This window comes from Pleurodeles waltl, chromosome 3_1 (genome assembly GCF_031143425.1).
Source record: "Pleurodeles waltl isolate 20211129_DDA chromosome 3_1, aPleWal1.hap1.20221129, whole genome shotgun sequence".
NCBI lineage: Eukaryota > Metazoa > Chordata > Amphibia > Caudata > Salamandridae > Pleurodeles > Pleurodeles waltl.
Window position 1 is genome coordinate 1,299,067,098 of NC_090440.1, and position 20,947 is coordinate 1,299,088,044.

The window sequence follows — 20,947 nt, forward strand, 5'->3', positions numbered from 1 at the left end:
GGCAATAAAAGTCCATTTAGGAATTTACAATGCTAATAGCTCTGTGAGACCCACTGCATTGCAAATGCTTGTTCTCTTTGGGAGCAGGGACCAACTACTGTATAATTAGACTTTGTCCCGTTTATCTCTTCTGTAGGGGACATTTGTTTCCTTCATTTCCTGCTCGTGTTCGGCGAAGCTTCATTTTAATTTGCACAGCAACAGAGAAAAATCCATCATTCTGAGAAGTTTACTGGCTAAATAACTATTCCTGACCCCAGCCAGAGCAGGCCTTAAAGGCCTTTACCCCTTTTTTGCCCTCGCTCCAGGATTATGCGCTATTTTCTTTCCTTCCCAGCCTGAATGGCCTGTCTCATAATTTCAATACAGACCGGCTAATATCTGTTCCTGCAAGCAACCAACAAAGGCATGCACTTAAAGACAATGAAAGGCGGCAGTGTCTCTGGTATCAAACTGCTCGCTGCCTAGCCCCACCCCAGCCCAGCCCAGCGTGCAGACTCCTAACATTCTCCCTTCTCCGGCTCACAGGCTCATCTGCCCTCGTTAGGACAATGGATTGGGGTCCGGGCTAGCAGTCACTGTCAGGGTAAACATTTCAAGGAGATTAGCTGTGGGGTGGCACTGGCTATTATTCTAGGCCCTGTTGTGAAGCCCCCTGGAATGTTCATTAGCATGCAGGGGACAGAAGGGGTGGATGGGCTATGCATCCCCTGCATGCCCGTAGCCAGACGGTGCATGGCCTTTCCTGTGCAGTTGCAGGCCCCCCCTGTGTTAGGTTTGTGCTGTGAAACACTATGCTTCTATATTTTATGTTAATTTACACTTTGTTATGGTGAACTTGGATGTGACGTGAGCTACATGGTCGCTTAAAACTTAAGTGTGTCAAGTATAAAAATTCAACTAAAAATAAAATTAAAATAAAAATAATTAAAAAAAAAAATGGTGGGGGGTGCTTGCGTGGTTTACCTAGAGTGCCAGCTGCTGGAACTATTATAGACCCGTCTCTGATGTTATCTTGTGTTATGTTCAGTTACGTTATACAATATTATGAGTTGTCTGCTACGGTAAGCTTAATTCAGAAATAGCACTAGGGAAAAACCTACTTGCGTGGTCCGTCTAAGGTGCCATTTTCTGGAAGCTAGTTCATTAAAGCCAACCACATCCTCGACCCATCCCAATCCGGATTCAGAAGCAACCACAGCACTGAAACCACACTTCTAGCAGCCACAGATGACATCAACACCCTACTGGACTGCAACAAGACAGCTGCCCTTATTCTCCTCAACCTCTCTGCCTTCAACACCGTCCCCCACACTACCGTGTGCACCAGACTACAAAGGCCACCATCCGCGGCAAATCACTGGAGTCGATCCACTCCTTCCCCACCGGCCAAACACAAAGGCAGGCTTCCACTTTTTACCTCAAAGCAGACGGAAACCAGATGCGGAGTTCCTCATGGCTTCTCGCTGAGCCCCACCCTCCTCAATATCTACTTGACCCCGCTCGCAGAGCTAGACAGCACGGGATTAACAACGTCTCATACGCCGACGACACTCGGCTCATTCTCTCCCTCACCGACCATCAACAGCCAAAAATAACTTTAACAATGGAATGAATGCAGTCGCTGATTGGATGAGGGATAGCTGCCTCAAGCCCAACTCGTACAAGACGGAGATAATTATTCTGGGCCCCATCACTTCTGCTTGGGACGACGCCTGATGGCCCAGTGCCCTCAGAACTGCTCAACCTCCGACTGACTACACCTGTAACCTCAGCATCATTCTCGTCTCATCACTGTCCATGGCTTGCCAAGTCAACTCAGGCTCCTCATCATGCTTCCACACCCTTCGCCTGCTCCAGAAGATCTTCAAGTGGATCCCCACTGATGCAAGAAGAACAGTCACCCAGGCACTAGTCAGCAGCAAACCTTACTATGGCAACGTATTCCAGGCAGGAATCAACAAGAAACTCCTATCAAGATCCAGAGAATACAGAACGCCACTCCCAGACTGATCCTGGCCATTTCCCGCCACACCTCTGCCTACCTGGTAGATCTACACTGGCTCCCCGTCGACAAATGCATCACCTTCAAACTCCTGACCCACGCATACAAGGCCCTCCACCACACGGACCAGCCTACCTCAATCACTGGTTCTCCTCCTCATCTCTGGGTTCCCACACTAGGTTTGGGGGAGGGGCAAAATAATAATTAAAAAAAAATAATTGCAATATTATAATTATGTTGCAGAAAGGACCAGATTTTGCTGCAGGGTTGACCAATATATGTAGCAAGAAAAGTCCATTTACACAATAGCTCTGACTCAAGCAAATGCAAGACCTATTGTACTGAAAATGCTTGTTTAATTTATTGTGTTGTTAATCACTCTTAATATACTTATCACTCAAACAATTTTCTGCTGCAAAGCTTTGCTTTGCCTGTTCACGAAAACGCCCTTCCACCTGTTAATTTGTTTTAAAAATGTTTCCATAATACTTATCTGAAATGGGACCTTATAAACGGACCTGCCACCTATTAAAGCCATCATCATCTTCCGATAAATGGCGGCTGTTAAAGTCACCCTTTTGCACATTCCTTTTGCACATCAGCACGATAGGTAGGTAGTAAGCAGTTTGAGGGTCTGGCAGAGCAGTGGGAAGGCTTACATCAAAGCTTAGGCATGTTTAAAGGGATCTGTTAACAGTACAAGTGCAGCACCGGGTGTACTCTGAAACCTCCAGCTGTAATCGCTGCACTACAAGAGGGATGGAGGAGAAACAGCAGTTTTGTTTCACACGCACGCTGCTATTCTTTCTAAGCTGTTTTAAGACAGTGAGCAGGTAGCTATATTGGGATCTCTGCCTGCCTAGGTTAATTTGCCCGAAAAATAAAAACACCAATTTTTAGTAGGTTTTACAGCCAGGCTTTCACTTTATTCAGTTATTTTTGGATTACAGCCACAGAAGGAATGCTGTGCAGTTTCACTGTGTCATTTATTGGCAGCTCTTAGTGAAAAGGCAAGCAGTAAATGTCTGTAAACGTAAACTACCAGAGTCCGGGGCTGCAGGAATTCTTTCAGCCCAAACCACTGCACAACACTATACTCTACCTCCAGGCAACAAACAACAAATCTACAACATTCCACTATAAAAACCAAAATGTCCACTAACTAGACTCCTACATAACACTCCAATGCAATCTAGATCAATCCACTAAACAAGACACCACAGAGCTTTATACACTACGCAATTCCCTCTATACCACTCCATACCATTTTAGGCCACTTTACAACACAAGAAACCACCCTACGCCTCCGCTCTACGCCACACCAATACAATCAAAGCCACTTAACGTCACAACACTCTAAAACACCCTAGACATTACACTGTTCTACAATACTCCACTCTATACCATTCCACACTCACAATGAACTCCACTTTAAGTCATGCTACTCTAAAACACTCTAATACAACACCCTTAACACCACACAAATCTACTCTATACCACGCAATACTCTATACAACTTAATTTACTGCACTAAAAAAAATATATGCAAAGCCAACAATCTACTCAACTTCACACTACGCCCTTCCACCATACAACTTTAGTGTCCATATTACACAACACTACATGCTACTACGTAACACACATACCATTCACTTCTACACCACTATACTACACACCACTCCATACCACTACACTCTACTCTAATTTAATTTACTTACCTTCACTCAACACCCCTTACACCAAAACATTCAAACATACTGCATAGTAACAAAACAAAAAAACAACAAAACACAAAAAAGGCGCAAAGCTATTGGCGAGACACACGGACTGTGCCAATTCTTGTTCTTTCTGTCATCCACGCCTTTGGTTACTTCCATCAAGGCAGCAGTATCATATTTCTTGTGGACTTTTCGGGATCTCCTCCTGCCACTTGGAGATCAGTTTCAGTTTAATGCTGAAACACACAGGGTTGCAGGTGCCCATAAACTAGTTCACATTTTTTTTTGGGAGTCTTTAAATTTGCTTTTACACTTTTGTTCCCTGTATAATGTGGGACACAGTTACTTTAAAGCAATATACACTAGGGAACAAACTATTTAATCATTGACATGGCTCAAACGCCCAGTGCTAAAACATTCCAGGAACCCAAATTATGCCTTTTCTAGGGCTGCACCAATGACCCAAACTTTTTTTCCTGTGGGAAATGCTAAAGGCTTAGGTCTTTGTGCATGTTTGACCCTAGTGCCAAAATTTCATAACCGTAAATTTCTTTCTTTTTTTTTTTTTAAAACCAAATACTTTTGGTTTACTTTCCTTTTTTTTAACTCACATTTTGAAAGGGAAAGCAACCTATGCCTATCAAGTGACGAAGGAATGCTGAGGGAAGACATATCCAAGACAAAACTGACACAGACTTCAGCCCCCAATGGGTTCAAGATAGCTATTGCTTTACCTCATGTTTCTATCAGAAAGACTGTATGGACCTAATCACCATCATTTTCAGTCAGTGATCGGTCTAGGATCGAGCATGGTATGGATATTTCCTAATTGTACATCTAGCTACTGCTTGCAAATATGAGAAAACTGGGTTTTAGTGAAAATAAGCAGCTTCAGATATAGTAGCTTCTACCCCTTGAGGGGCTTAATGAAGAAAGAAATAACACAGAGTTAAGCACTAGGACACGAGAAATTTACTCAAAGTTAAAATATAACAGTTCATTCTTCACAGGAAGAGGAAAAAGGTATACTAACATCAAATATTATTTACCTTTTTGCTTCTTGAAAGTCGAAGTCTAGTGACATTTCCAAACTGGCTGAAATAACCTTTGAGTTGTGGCTCAAATAGTCCCCTTGGGATATGCCCCAAATAAATTACACCAGGTGTGAGCTTCTCGGACTTCTGCAAGAGAGAAAAAATATATTTAATACTAACATTATGCCGATTTGAAGTGGCTGGCTAGCCAGGAACGCCAATTTGCATTTGAAACAAGTACTCAGTTTGAAAATGTAATAATTAAAAAGTGGAATTATAAAAATGTATGTGAATCTGAAACAAGTGTCGCCATTTTAAAGAGCAAGAATTACTCAAGTATTGTTTAGAGCTCCCCCGTTAAAACAGTAGTGTCAAATAGCAAACCAGGGTACAGGTTAACAACTTAGACTTCCCTTCACTAAACCATTACTAATCCAGAGGTCTGGAGAGGTGTGCTACTCGCCAAAAAGTGCTTTAACGCCTTTTCAGGGTAGTAAGCACAGTATAAATAAATTTACAAGTAAACTGTCTTTACTACTGGCAACGCACATCTAAATTTCCTGGCATCAGGCAGATTGAATATTACTATAATTATTATATAACTATAATATTACTATAAATTGAAAATTACTATAATTACTACAATGAAAGTGGGCCCACTCCCATGAATAGTGCTTGCCTACCTCGGACAGAAACCAATAAAAGAACCAATGGAGAATCATGAAAAGTGTTCTAAGTGGATGTTTCCAAGAATCTGGGTCCAGGGCTGTTCACAGGCTTTTCTGCTTTGGTCTACTTGGCTGATTACCTTCAATTCACAAACTGCTTAAATGTCAGGCTTGATCAATCTGCAGCATTTCTTACTACCACTATTTACAGTCAACCCCACTGGCCTTGCATGACAATTATCTATACACTGACCTTCTTCCATACTGATTTGTAGGTGACCCACATCCTGGAAACATGCTAGTGGGCTTGAAGTGGACATGGAAGGGCAAAGGAATCCCTTCCAGTCTTCTAATATGCATGTGATATGACAGGCATGTCGGAGCTGGGAACTTAGCACAGGGACTTAAAACCACTGGATTTTGCGTGATCTGGTAATGGGGAGCTTTACGCTGAAGCTTCTGGGGTTTCAGTGTAAATGGGAATCTTTTGCTTGTAGCTTCCCAAGATGTTGAACCACTGAACTATTGGAGAAATTGCATTGAAAAAACATGTGGCATGAAGAGATAGTAGTGGGAGTGTACTGAGACAAGTGGAAAGTATCCTAAAAGCGCAGTAAAAACGCCACCTGACAATTGTTAGGTGTTCAATGTCTCAATCATATATTAACATGCCATATACAGGCACATCTAAAGCAGGGAAAGAATAGACATGAGGGAACATAAAACTTGTCTATCACTACACTGGACCAGTTAACCTCCTTGACAGCCTAGAGACATGTACCAGTACAGTGTTGGTTATTTCAAAGAAACCCTCCACTAAAGTATAAAAATTCCCTAATAAAATCCCAATCAGAAAACCAGGATTAAAAGTAGCAAAAAACAGTCAACCAATGCTACTTTCCCAAAGCACATTTGAATAATGAAACTACAACGCATTAAAGGTCTGCTAGCCTTCAAATGCCACAAAAGTGCAGACAGTAACTAACGTATGCTCCGCAGTTAATCAACACCCTATGTGCTTATCACCATCTGTTTGTGCGCATACGGCAGTGGGAGAAATAGGGTGCCTTTCAAGATAAATGCAGATCTAGTGAAAGTTCCTTAACACAATTCTACAGAATATCACAAGATTAGACAACATCAATTAAGAAACTTTATTTAGTCATTTCTTTTATTTAAAAAAAATATGCTGACTTTCTGACTTGTATAGTGGAACCAACTAGTTATCACCTCCTCTGACATAGATTAAGGGTTTGAGTACATGTTAATCATAGAAGTGAAAGCTACTGGTTAGACAGACTTTTTGGAACTACCAGAACCTGACTCCATGAGACACTCTTGGCTAATACGATGTTGTTCTTCTCCACCTAATATGATCCTAGAGTGTAAATATGTGGTTGTGGAGGGTAGTCTATATCACGTAGTACTTTTCCCCGGTTTGTGACAATGATGTGATTATTTTAATTGTGAGCCCTAACCGTTTATATCCTGGTTGTGTCGTATCATTCTAGAATTATCATGATGTGTCCCAACCTCAGCAGACTGACAGTTCTGTCCTTTCATGTTAATATCCATTGTGTTCAAAAGTACTATCCATGCTCTTTCCCTGTGGTACAGGGACACTTTTACTTGGTAAATAATTAATATTATATAGATGGTCAGTCGCTTGTGCAGCACTGCCTTTGGTGTCCTGTTACCATACAACAGGTATTGTAGTGTTGTTAATGTTGTTATGCCGATACTGGGCAAGTTGTCATAAGACACAAATAATCAAATTAACAGAGACAGAGCCCTAAGGCAAAAGTCTAGCTTGATTCTAAGAACTTGCGCATGAGCCGAGCCATGAACTAGTTTGGCATGTACATCATGCGATAAAACATCACATAAAAAAATATGATATGGTCTCTTTAAACTTTAAAAAAAAAAAAAGTTATTTATAAACATTTATTTATTGATTTTTTTCAAATAACAAAATATGAGCTCTCAGGCTTATTACAACAAAAAGCCATTTTTTTTCACTAAAACAACATCAGCGTTTTAGTCAAAGCAACAAGATACACATTTATTCAAGCAGCAATCAATATACATAGGGTTCACCGATAAGCAAAACTATTTATTTGAGTGGGCTGATAAATTCCATAATCTAAGGGAGGTTAGTTATTGCAAGGCTCTGCCAGTCTGCTTTGCATTGCTGATCAACGTGCTGCCTTTTCTGTCCGTTTCTCGGGGTTTGGAAATATTAATCTGCTAGTGCCCATTCAACCAATTCACATCTCCAGAGTCAAGTTTTTAGGGCCCAATACATTTAATAGGTATGTTTTCTGTAGCTAAATATAGGCCGCTTACCACTTTTTCCCCAGAAGACAGCTATTTTGTGGCATCTCATCTACATTGACAGGGAGCTTGATCCCCTTACATCCACATCAGAAGTTCAATTCGGGTACATCATTGCCTATGTGTATAGATCATGTGTAAATATATAAACATAGGGGGCTGGTCTGACAAAGTTGCTGGGGCTGGTCTGACAAAATTGCCAGGGCTGCTTTGGGGTTCCAGTACAGCCATGTATAAAGTAAAGTCTTCCTTGTCTGGTAAAAACAAGTGGAACTATTCATCAAGCTCCTCCCCCAAAAGAGATAACAGGAATTAGTCGGACGGGAAGAGAAGACACCAACCAAGAAGGTCCTGTGTAAAGAGCGATTTCTCCAAACAGGTGCCATAAACCAAGAAAAAGTCCTGAGAACAATGGAGATCTGAGTTGTCCAGTAGGAGCAAGGATTTGTCATTTTCTTCAGTTTTGGAAAAAGACTTTCAGATCAATGGGTGCTGGATATGGTTCAGAACGAATACGCATTAAACTTCTTGAGTTGGCCTCCGGATACATGGCCTCGCATTCCAACAGATTCAAACAAAAGAGAGGATCTTCAGGGCAGTACTTAGGGTTTGTTAAAAAAAGACAATAGTTGCGGTCCTAGAAGAATGGGGCAGATGAGCTTAATCTTATTTCTAGTCTGAAAGGTTTCAGTTTTTTTCAGACTGTCACAGGACTTAAAGAGGGTAAATACTTGGGTGAAAACTACCCATTTCGGGATGATGACTTTACAGGTGATAATCCTTAGGATCAACAAGGACAACCTTCTTTTGTCTACAGATTTGCAAAATGCAGATATTTCTAAGGTTTGTCATCGAAGATCAGCATTTCCAGTTCATGGTTCTGCCCATCGGGTTGAAATGCTCCCCACGAGTCTTTACAAAACTGCTGGCTTTGAGTGTTACTCTTCTCTGCAGAGAAGGGATGGTCATTCATCTATATGTGGACGACTGGCTTATTCACAGGCAGTCAAGGGATCTTGTATTAGTACATACAAAAAGAGTTCTCGCACTACTGGAAGACCACGGGTTCCTCGTCAATTGGGAAAAGTCATGGTTGGACCTCACTCAATATTTGTGTGTTTCATAGGAGCATGGTTCCAAACAAAACCGGGGATTGTTTTTCTTCCGGACACTAGAGTCCTGAGGATCGTATCTCACATAAGGGACCTCATTTCCTAGGAGGATCTCAAACTTTATCCTTGAATGCAGTTATATGGCGGTGGGGGAAGACACGCAAGTAGTCTTTCTAGTTCTCTGGGCCAGATTTCATCAGCTCCTGTGGTTCATACTCAAAACCGTACCGGTTTCTTTAGATTTAAGCACAAGGTTGGACATTCCTCTAGAGATGAAAAGTAAATCTTTATCTGGCTCAGCTTGTCTACGGAACAGGAAGAGCAATGGGAGGGAGGTGTTTTATAACATAATGCAAAGGAGTGGAGGCAGGACTGCCTCAATTTGTGGTCAACCTAAGTATGAGAGTAGGTCTCAGAGTAATGCAATTACCAGGCAAGTAATTGAGGCAAACATTTACTCTGGAGATATAAGCCACCAACTGTTATGCAGCCGCCTTCTCTTCATTTAATCATATACTTGTCTTTATTAATAACCCTGTAGGGATTAGGGGACGGCAGAGGGATAAGGGGATTTCTTGAGCATACTATTTATCACATTTCCCCATACCTTACCCGCCTGTATGATGAATATGGGCAGTCTTTTAGCACATTGCTTCCCAACATGAACATGTGAGAAGGGGACCCCGTGGTAAATTCCTTCATATAAGGGCTATTTTTTAGGGCCTACTGGTCTGATCTGCGAGCTAACAAAAAAATAAATAAAAATGCAGTTAACACTTCTCTTTAACTTGCCACGTTTGCTCTGCGTTCAGAGAGATAACACAAATGTCAGCTTAAGTCTTATTAAAATTTGTTGCTTTTTTTATCCTTGTGGTTGGTGTTTACGCTTCTTTCTCTGACAGCAGAGGTAGGATTTTGTAACGTGAACTGACAATGCTGCTGTACAAAGAATGTGAAATGAAAGGCTATACGAAGTCTTTTTTAATGCACATTTAAATAGCTTGTAAATGAAGGGCAGAACAATTTCAAAATATATTTCAGTACTTATGAAAGCGCATTTGTGTAACTGTGATGAAAAATATTTTAACAGCATGAAAACATAAATGTTTTTGTTGAAACCCAGTTCCCACAGATTATTGTCTATACACTATAGGTTTTACCAGTAAAGCTGCATGTTAGTTGAACAATCTGAAGCCAATTCAATGGAAAATGTGCTGTTAGTAAACAACAGTGAACTATCACACATCATGCTTTGGATATATATTTATTACTAGTTTTTAAACATGAACCGGGAAACATTCCTGCAAGACAGGGGTCATATGTGGGGTGGATTCTTATTATGCATGGAACAAAACTTTAGTCTATTAAACCAAACAAGAGATTTTTGTACATCAAAAATGCTGAGCCTGCATATTCGAAGTTGCGCTCACATGCTAAAATTTTTTTAAAAGCCAGCTCCAGGATATTCTGGCATAGGTAAGAAAAGTTTGCGACCACGTTAGAGTCGAATGATCAGATCTAATTTATAGATACAACCGGACGTTCAATTTATTAATACCTGAAATTATACAAGAACTCTGGAGCAGAGGACAGTCTAAAACTATCAAGAAAATAATGTAGAGGATTAAATCACAGAAAAAGGGGCAAGACAAATTGGCTATTTTGATACACCTGGAGTACTAACAATGAAGTAGTAGTAAAGGACAGTGGTTATAGTTTTGCAAAAGCTCAAAAAGAACCCAATGCGATAATATGCACTGCACTATGCAAACCTACATGAAAAAAAGTATTTATAAATATAATAATAATAATAACAGTAACAACACTAGGTGGTTCAACTGCCTAAATCTGGGAAAAGCTCACTGGGTTTAGTGACTGGTTCTCACACCTCTGCAACAACAGGTGCTTGCCTCAGTCAACTGTCATGTGACAGGAATCCATACTAGTATACCCAACATAAGGTTTATTTAACTTAGGTGCTGTTATTGGTCAAGAAGGATTCCACATGCATCCATTTATATTGTGAGGCAAACATTTCAAATTCCAATAGATTTTGCCTTTGTGACTAGTGGTTTTACCAATGTTTTTTGTGACACAGCATTAGTAAAACACTAAATGTGTGTTCCCAATACTGTGCTGAATCAGCAAAAATAAAAACAAGCATTTGCAATGCAATAGGGCTCGCATGTACTTGAGTTGGAGCGATTAACATAGTGAATTCATAACTGGACTTTTTTTGCCATTTTGCCATAATTGGTCAACTGTGCTGCATATTTTGGTCTTTTCTGCACATAATTCCAGTGGCCCTGCATATAACTAAATCACTTCCATTTACATTCTTCCTCTATCTGCAGCAAAAAATGAAAATATAAGGGTTAGTAGGCCTACTGGAATATTTTTTTAAAGAAAGCCCTTAAAAATACAAACTACTCCCAGGTGCAAAACATATTTGCTTGGCAGTTGGCACAAGTGACATTGCCCGCGTGGGCTACAAATAAATAATTGTACTCCAAGAATGCAAGATAACTGGATCACTGTCCCTTTACTGCAGTCTGGTGAGTCGAACAAAACGCCCATGAGTTTCCATTTTTTTTAGGAGAGCCACCTCACATGATATTAATGATCCTCAGTCAGTTTTGAACTGAAATTAGCTATAAAATAATTACCATTGTACAGCACAATCAACTGTGAGCTCTTCTCAAGGTTATTTTTATAAATACACACACACACAGCTCAAGTTTCACAGACTCAAACGTGTGTAGTTCATCTAGTCAGGTTTCTACTTTGTATTCAGTTTGAATCACGTTATATATTTATTAAAGAAAACTACAAGTCCCAGAATGCAAAGCTGAAACAAACTAATTGAGTGAATCACACCTCAAAGTAGGGAACTTGACAGCTGAATACAACTCCAAGGGCTGGTTTCCAACTTGTCTCACGTTATAAAAATAAGACTACACATCCCAGAATGAACAGGTGTGCTGCAAAGAACGTGTACTAAGCAGATCAGAGTGCATATAACGTAAAAATAACTCTGGTGTGCTTTTTTGGAGCGCAAACAGATTTGTCTAGTGGAAGCTTGGACTCATAAGGTAGCACAGAGGGTTAGCGTGCCTGCTGCAAAGAATGTGTACTAGGAAAACCACAAAGTGCATATAATGTAAAAATGTCAAAACAACTTTGGCGATTTATATTCTTTCTGGAGAGAGAACATACTTTTGTCTTGTTGAAAGCTTGGAGTCATCATAAGGTAGCGCACAGGGTTAATATGCCTGCTGCAAAGAATGTGTACTAAGCAGATCAGAGTGCACATAATGTAAAAACGATACCGAAGTATACTGGCAATCGGGCAATTATCCCTGTAACAGGGTTGGCGTCTAAGGTGGTAACCAAACAGCCCAAGGCGGGACAAACGTAAAGCATATACCAATTATATCAAGTGATTTTTGAAAGGCAAGCCCACAAACAAATTAAAGTGATGGACGTGAGGTGGGTGTGGGTGTGATTAAAAGCCCACAATACTTACAACCAGGTCAAAGCGCTTGTGCGCTCAACCTAAAAATACATTAAAGGGAAAACGGAATGGAAATGCACAGAAATACAGAGGTGCCATCTAGAGGTGCGTTTACAAGTGTTCCACATTTAGCTCCAATACCAGCCCCACTTCCACAGACAGCGCAATTTATTTAAAGCCTGAGAATAGGTCACAAATCATTCGAACCCAAGTACCTTGATAGCTGAACTCAGGCACTGGAGGACTCTTGTCACTAGAAACATCTCTTGGGGTGCTACATTGCTGGCAGCAGCTGCTGCGAATTTTGTCAGAAAACAAAGAGCGGCTTTGATAGCTCACAGGGTTAATATGCCTGCTGCAAAGAATGTGTACTAAGCAGATCAGAGTGCATAAAATGCAAAAACGATACCGCCGATCGAGTTTGTGCTCTGAGCACTATCGCAGCCACAAATCGCAGACAAAAGAAAGAAGCATTTGCAATGCAACAGGTCTCATATTTACTTGATTTGGAGGGATTGGCATTGTAAATGCCTAACTGTACTTTTTTGCCACATTAATTGGTCAACCCGCCTGTTTATTTTGGTCCTTTCTGCAGCAGCCACGTCAACACCACAGGTGGCATGCAATGAATTTTGTATGGGTGAGAGCCTGTAGGTCCTTAGCACTAAGAAAGGGCAGCAGGGCTTCAAGGGATATAGAAGGCAGGCCCAGCCATTCTACAATATTGGCAAAGCAAACAAAGTGAAAGAATATACTGAATGTGAACAGAAAGGGAATTTCACCCTTTGGCCTAAGGACAGTGTTTGTATATTAACAGAATGAAAAGTACTGCAAGCATTTTTTGCCTTGCATTTTAACTAAGCTCTAATGAAGTTACCAGAGCAGCCTGAGAAGATTTATGGCCCCAATAAAGGAGATAAGCAATGCCCTGTGTGTGATGTTCTGAGTGTTGGCAGGGAGGGGCCCTAGAGAGAGACTCTGCAATGCGAAGTTGAGGGATATTGCGACACTTTCGTGAGCAGTGAGCCAAATGACCGGGTGTTTGTTTAGTAAAATAAGCTTATTTTAGGAGCCAGAGGTAAACGAGGACAGCACTGGAATTAAGCCAAAACAATTGTCAGTGACATGGAAGTAGGTGGGAGGAACGTAATGTTGCAATAAAACATAAGCAGCCTAAAACACCCACAGTGAAAGGGGAGCACCAAAGAAATCTCAAAAAATAGTCTGTCGTAGCAACAGATAAAGAAACCAAAGTGGAGCAATACTGTAGTTGGTCACTGCTGTGAAACAGAAAAAGGAGGGAGAAAAAGACAGAACTAACCACTAGCGTGCAAATTGTTTTAAAGGACACTGCACCCACCAAATGAAATTGCTTTAAGCCTACAGTATTAGTATATTTAAGTATACATCAGGCTGAACGCTTACGCTTGACCCAAAAAGCAGTTTGCCCATGCTGAAGCATATCAGCAAATGTACTATTATCCCTGTAACAGGGTAGGTATCCAAGGAGGTAACTAAATAACTCCAAGGCAGACAAACAAAGCATTTACCAATGACATCCAGTGATTTTCAAAAGGCATGCCCACAGACAAATAAAAGTAGTGGGCGTGGGGAGGTTGCAGCTAAAAGTCCACAATACTTACAGCAGGGCAAAGCGCTTGCATGTTTTACCTAAAAAGGTGCCATGATGCAACACATGCATTACGCTTACACTACACGCCACAACTGTACTGGTGCCCACAGCATTCAGTAATAACAAGTGCATTTGGCACTAGGCATGTGTATGCTATTTTTTTTTTCCAGATCTAAGATAGTGGATGCCACTCTGTGTGCTAAATAAAAAACACAATTTAAACTCTTCAACATTAACACGCATTTCAGAAAGCTGAGCAGTCCAGCAGCAAATTAACTTGCCAGACTCAGAAGAAATGTCAAATAAATAAATATAAAAAGTTTTTAAAAAATCATTGTAAATGGACTATGAGTGGGGAGTGTGCAACAAATAAATTAATATGGTCCAAAGCTACAAAAATCGGGATCACACTGCTTTGTGCATTGTTCACTTCCTGAACTATAGCGCATATAACATGCTTTAGCACCTTCCAGCTGTAATGTGGAAAAATCTAGACATCCTCAAAGGCTTTGGAAGGCAGACTGAGCGTAAGACAGGGACATAAGAACCAATAAAAAAAGATGTGTTCAGTACAATATGCTTTTGACACCAATCTCATAACGGAACTTCCCATTCCCAGGGTCTAGTTTCACAGTGCTTCTTTGTTGGTGCAACTGCACCTTTTTGTCTTTTATATAATTTATGAAAAGAACATCTTAATTATTGCCTTATCTAGAAGATGTTACGGCATACAGTCTGAACTGGACAATCCAAATAGAAAACCCTCACAAAATCAAGTTAATGCTTTAAAAGGGAGGCAACATTGTAGTGAATCCTATCTTGTTTTAATGGGAAACAGGAATTAGCTTAGCTTCCTGGCTTGCGGACCTCTGCCCCAATCACCTAATGACTCTTACCCCAAGTCAGTGGTTCCCAACCTGTGGTCCGGGGACCCTTGGGGGCCCGCGAAGCCTCCCAGGGGTCCACGACTGCTTAGAAAACTAAATAATATTAACAGATTAAGTCCCAGTAGTCAGTGGAGGGGGCCCTCGGATTCCAGTAATGATAAAGTGGGGGGTCCACAGAAGTCAAAAGGTTGGGAACCACTGCCCTAAGTAGTTTGCTCTGTTTTAGCGCAGTTATTTAATTATATGTTTCCAAGATGGCTGCATTGTTTCTAGTTAGGAAAATGTTTTAGTTTCACGTTATCAGTGCCACTGCGCTCAGGTGTCATTATCAAGCAACAAAGATAAACAAACTGTAGGTATTCACATTAGGTACTTTCCCTCTTCACGCCTTCGAGGGAATTGTTTACATAAATTGCCGCCCAAGCATGTCTTGCAATCTATTGTTTGGGAACAGACCTACGTCAGGGGTCCAAGCAAATCTGTATAAATGCACCTCACTTAGACAGATAGTCAAAGAGGGATTCCAACCAGATGCCATCGCTGCTATACGTCAACTTGACGCTGACCCAGTTTTCATGTCCCTATGGAGTCTGAGCTAGAGACCTCATTCCAAGGTAACGAGGGTTGGGGGACTCATCTCATCAAAATGGCATTGGCAGATTAAGTTTAACATACCTAGCTCTCTTTTAGGTTAGAGATTAGGTACATCATATTAGGGTATTAGGACATATTATATATCTTATGTCATGTTATTGCAAGATGGTGGGAGTCTTTATATTAATGACTCTCGTCTTCACAATTTTGTTTCTTGCACTGTTCATTATAATCATTGCAGCCCATGCAATGAATCGTAGATGGCAGTTTTGTTAATAAAACCTATTTAAAACTTTATTGCATCCCTCTCATTTCCTGTGTTTGACTGAGACATGTTGTTCATATGAGAAAGGGGTAATCTCCGTTTAACCGTGACACTCCCTGAGATGTCACACTCGAGTCCATGCGTAAAGGCTGCCACAAATCACCTTTTACTGTTTGGGTTTTTGGTGAGGTGCTGCTTATGAGCCAGGAGGATTGGGACAACAGTTGCGACTTGTTGTAGGTCTGGTATAGTTGCAAACATAAGTGCTCTCATCCTTAAACCAGCAGTCTTGCCTAGAGCAAGAGTCAAACTACGACATGGCGTCACCAATGTGGTGTTTAGGCACTAATTTCCGGATACCCTGACTATCACTGTCTCACATACAATAGGTACCCTAATTACCATTAAACTAAGACGTCTGAAGTCTTGGGGAAGATCCTCCTCAGCTGAACGGGAACACCTAATTAGGCTGTAGGTTGTTCGAGCTAGAACGATTAAAAGGACTTTTCGCCCCACTTGGTGTACCTCCTCTTTGCCCATTTCACAACATGGCTAACGCCATAGACATTCCTGAGAATGCTAGACAAGCATTAACATTACACCAAGTAGCGCATGGCTTAAGAGAAGAGGGCGGGAATGTTACATTCATAGTGGAAGCTAGTGAAGCTTATCAAACAAACATTTTATTCCTGGGTTCACTTTCCTGAGAAAGATAACACTACATTCACAATCCACACATACAGAAATGAAAATGTACCTCAACAGTACCAAGCATACCAGTTTCATGAAATACCGCTCATTTATCAGGAGCGTCAGAATTGGTTTAATGGTGCACTACCACACGTAATACAACCCATCACATTAGGTCCCTTAGATAATGACGGACCAACGTGTCCTATGTGTGCCACATATACACCTCACCCAGGTATACAAAATATACAGGCAACTGATCTGCGCAATTTAGACATTGAGATAGTAACACTATATAGATGACTTGTTCAGTTCGTAATGCAAACCCTGAACACTACAACAGTGCGTCCAGCGCCACTAGCACCTGCTGGATACCAATTGGCTACTGGGATTAATCCACAAACCAGTACATACCATCATGGGAAAGGTACCCACAGAACAAAAGAAAATCCCTTTCTGGATAGCCCAGAAAACATACCATCTGGAAGTTGTGTTTCCCCATACAGGACCACAGGAAAAACATAGAATTCGCACACTGTGCTTGCCCTTTGGGATGGTCCCTTCGGTGGATGACTGCGCCACATGGGGTACAGTCTTCGCTGCTATTTACGCTACACTACACGTTATGATTAGTGTTATTGCAAGAACCAAGACTGACTATAAACAACAAATGGTGGATTCCTGGACCTGAAGACCTGCAAAGGAAGGAGGCCATGTCCGGAAGTCAAAAGAAGCTCCAGGAAGGACAGGAGCCCTTGCCAATCCAGAATAGGGTGCAAAAGGAAGAGTACCCGGTTGGACGAAGGCTGCACCCCAGGAAGATGTCAGCTGGTTCCTGCATGATGCACTGGATGTCCCACGGAGAGAAGTTGGATGCAGGCGAGTTTTGGCGCTGGATTCCTCCAACGAGCCTTGGTTCCGGCAAAGTCGCATTTTGCATCAAAGTGACACTGTCTGGACCCAGGAGAGACCTGGGGGCCTCAACTCTGTGCGAGGAGGAAGAGGGGACTCTCAGCACTTGGGAGCCCTCAGAACACCAGACAGCAGAGTGCTGAGGACCTGGGCCAGGCTGTGCATGAAGGGATTTTGCAATAAGTGCACAGAGGCCCCAGGAGGTGAAGAAGATGCAGTGCACAGGGGTACTGTCATACTCGGGGAAGGCAAGGTCTTACCTTCTCAAATTGGGACAGCAGGACCTCAGGACAGTCTGTGTCGAAGGGGTCCACCACCTGTGCTCCAAGGAGCACGCCCATCACCAGGAGAGGAGTCCAACAGAACCGGTCGTCAACTTAGAAGGTGCCTGCGTGAGCAGGGAAGTGACTCCGTCACTCCACTGGAGATTTCTTGGGTCCTTCTGGTGCAGGGTTAAGACGGGGAGTCCCCAGAGCGTGCACACAATGGAAACTGTTGCAGTTGCTGGCTGGAGCTGTAGTTGCAGAGTCAAAGTAGCCCTTCTGGATACTTTGTTGCTGTTAGAGGGGTTCCTGGAGCAGTCTGCGGTAGGTCAGAGGATGTATTAGTAGTTGCAGAGGATTCCTGATGGAAACTTGCAAGCAGAATCTGGAGAGAAACCCACAGGAGAGACCCTAAATATCCCTGAGAGGGGGATTGGCTACCTTATCTGGTATGGACCTATCAGGAGGGGTCTCCGAGGTCACCTGCTGGTACTGGCCACTCAGAGGCCTCCAGAGTGTCCCCACAACTTGGAAAACAAGATGACTGAAATCTGGGACACACTGGAGGAGCTCTGGGCACCACCCCTGGAATGGTGATGGACAGGGGAGTGGTCACTCCCCTTTCCCATGTCCAGTTTCGCACCAGAACAGGGACTGGTGGTCCTTGAACGGGTGTAGACTGGCTTATGCAAGGAGGGCGCCACCTTTGCCCTTCAAAGCATTTCCAGAGGCTGGGGAGGCTACCCTGGGGGGGGGGGGGGGGGGGGGGGGGGGGGGGGAGTCCAGTGTGTCAATTGAAATTGGTAAATGAAGTCACTAGCCGACAGTGACAAATTTAAAAGCAGAGAGAGCATAAGCACTGAGGTTCTGATTAGCAGAGCCTCAGTGACACAGTTAAGCAATATACACACACATTAGGCCATAAACTATGAGCACTGGGTTCCTGACCAGCAGGATCCCAGTGAGACAGGCAAAAACATACCGACATACAGGTAAAAACAGGGGTAACATGCCAAGAAAGATGGTATTTTCTTACACCCCCCCCCCCCAGCCCCAAACGGGGGACAATAAGGCTAACCTTGCCCAGATGAGTCTTCATTGTCTAAGTGAAAATATCTGGGGAGTCCATCTGCATTGGAGTGGGTACTCACAGGTCTGTGTTCCACTGTAAAGTCCATTCCCTGTAGGAAAACGGACCATCTCAACAAACTGGGGTTTTCACCTTTCATTTAAGCCATAAGAGAGGTTTGTGGTCTGTTTGTTTGAACAATGAGGTGAGTCCCAAACAAGTAGGGTCTCAGCTTCTTCAAGGCCCAGACCACAGCAAAGGCCTCCCTCTCTATGGCAGACCAACGCTTCTCTCTAGGTGTCAACCTCCTGCTGATAAAAGCAACAGGTTGATCCTGGCCCTCTGAGTAAAGTTGTGATAGTACAGCCCCTACCCCCCCAATTCCCCAATTCAGAAGCATCTGTTTGGACAATGAATTTTTTGGGCTCAAGACCGGTGCAGAGCCCATTGCCTGCTTAAGCTACTCAAACGCTTTCTGACAGCTAGCTGTCCACAACACCTTTTTAGGCATTTTCTTACTGGTGAGGTCATTAAGAGGGGCAACAATGGAGCCATAGTTCTTAATGAACCTCCTGTAATACCCAGAGAGACCTAAGAAGGTTCTGACCTGGGTCTGTGTAGTAGGGGGAGCCTAGTCCATAATGGTCCGAATCTTCCCCTGCAGTGGTTCAATCTTTTCTCTACCTACCAGGTGGTTGAGATAAACCACTTTCCCCTGCCCTATCTGCCATTTTGAAGCCTTGATAGTTAGGCCTGCCTTTTGCAGGGACTCCAAAACTCCCCGCCCAAGTTGAGATTCACAACAGTCATGGTGTGGCTAATAGTGCTGCTATGGGCATCTGTCACTTGGTACTGATGACCAAGTAGGTGCTGCTCAGGGGCAACTAATTTCTCTATCACCACTGTGACAGTGGCACCTGTGTTCCTATAGGCCTCAACCTCACTCACCATAACACATTAATCAGGGGTAGTTGCTTGTACTTATCCATATTAAGGGGACAAGCAACTAAGGTGGCGAGGTCAATGCCACCATCAGAGACTAAAACAGCCTCAGCGATCTCCCTACCTAGACCAACCCCCACTACATTACCAATGGTGAGCCCAGCTACACCCTTTAACTGGCTATTTGTAGTGCTCTTCCCACCAACACTGCTATTACTAGGGGCACTACTGGAAGCAGTAGGGGTTGTGGTGGTGGGAGGTTTGGTGTTTCTTTTTGGACAAGTGGGATCACTTGCCCAATGACCTTTGGCTTTACAGAGATAACAGCATGGCTTTTTATTATTGTGAGAAGAAGATTTGTGCCCACCATCCCCAGAGGATTTTGTGGGCATGAATGAAGACTCAGAAGATTTGTTATCTTCGTCCCCACCCTTGTCAGAAGACTTACCATCCTTCTTCTTGCCATCCTTGTCACCCCCTGTATGAACTTTTCTGTTCACCCTTGTCCTGACCCATTTGTCTGCCTTCTTTCCCAATTCTTGTAGAGAGGTCAGATCTGAGTCCACAAGATACTGATGCAACAAGTCAGACGCACAGTTATTCAATATATGCTCTCTCAGAATTAAGTTATATAGGCTTTCATAGTCAGTCACCTTACTGCCATTTAACCAACCTTCTAGGGCCTTCATTGAACAGTCTACAGAATCTGTCCAAGTCTGTGATCACTCCTTTCTGGTCTCTCTGAACTTTATCCTGTATTGGTCAGTGGTTAAGCCCAGACCATCTAAGAGTGCACTTTTGAGAATGTGGTTGTTATCTGAATCAACTTCCCCGACAATAAGGGGTCTCTCTCTCTCCCCTTACCAGAAAAAATAGCCACTGGATAGCAGCCCACTGAACTTGAGGGACCCTCTGAACTTTACAGTCCCTCTCAAGTGCAGCAAACCACTTGTATGTGTCATCTCCATCCTTGTAAGGAGGACAACTTTATGCAGATTTCTGGAATCAAATGAGGGTTCCTTAACATTAGAATTCTTGAAACTGCTGCTGCCACCATGGGGAACTAACCCCAAACCCTGCCTTTCCTTTTCCACAGCAAGGGATTTCCCTGTCTCAGGCCAACTGTTGCTGCTGTAGCCTCAGTCTGGCCTCCTCCAACCTTAGCTTTTTGAGTTCCCTATCTAGGGACTTATCCCCAGGGTTAGAATTGTGGGATACTTCTGAGACAGAAGTAACATTTGAATTTGCAGAGGCTGATCTGTCCCTAAGCCACCCTAGTGACCTGTCCTCTAGATGTGAAGGGAGCC

The 20,947-nt window shown here is 42.7% G+C and overlaps 1 protein-coding gene across 1 annotated transcript in view; it reads right to left on the bottom strand.

The window, feature by feature from the left end:
* The window catches only part of NIFK (nucleolar protein interacting with the FHA domain of MKI67), a 51,544-nt gene that overhangs the window by 17,459 nt on the left and 13,138 nt on the right, over nucleotides 1–20,947 (bottom strand). Inside the window, exon 2 of the mRNA XM_069224632.1 lies at nucleotides 4,773–4,904. Coding sequence (XP_069080733.1) covers nucleotides 4,773–4,904 — 132 coding nt within the window. The remainder of the gene's footprint in view (nucleotides 1–4,772; nucleotides 4,905–20,947) is intronic.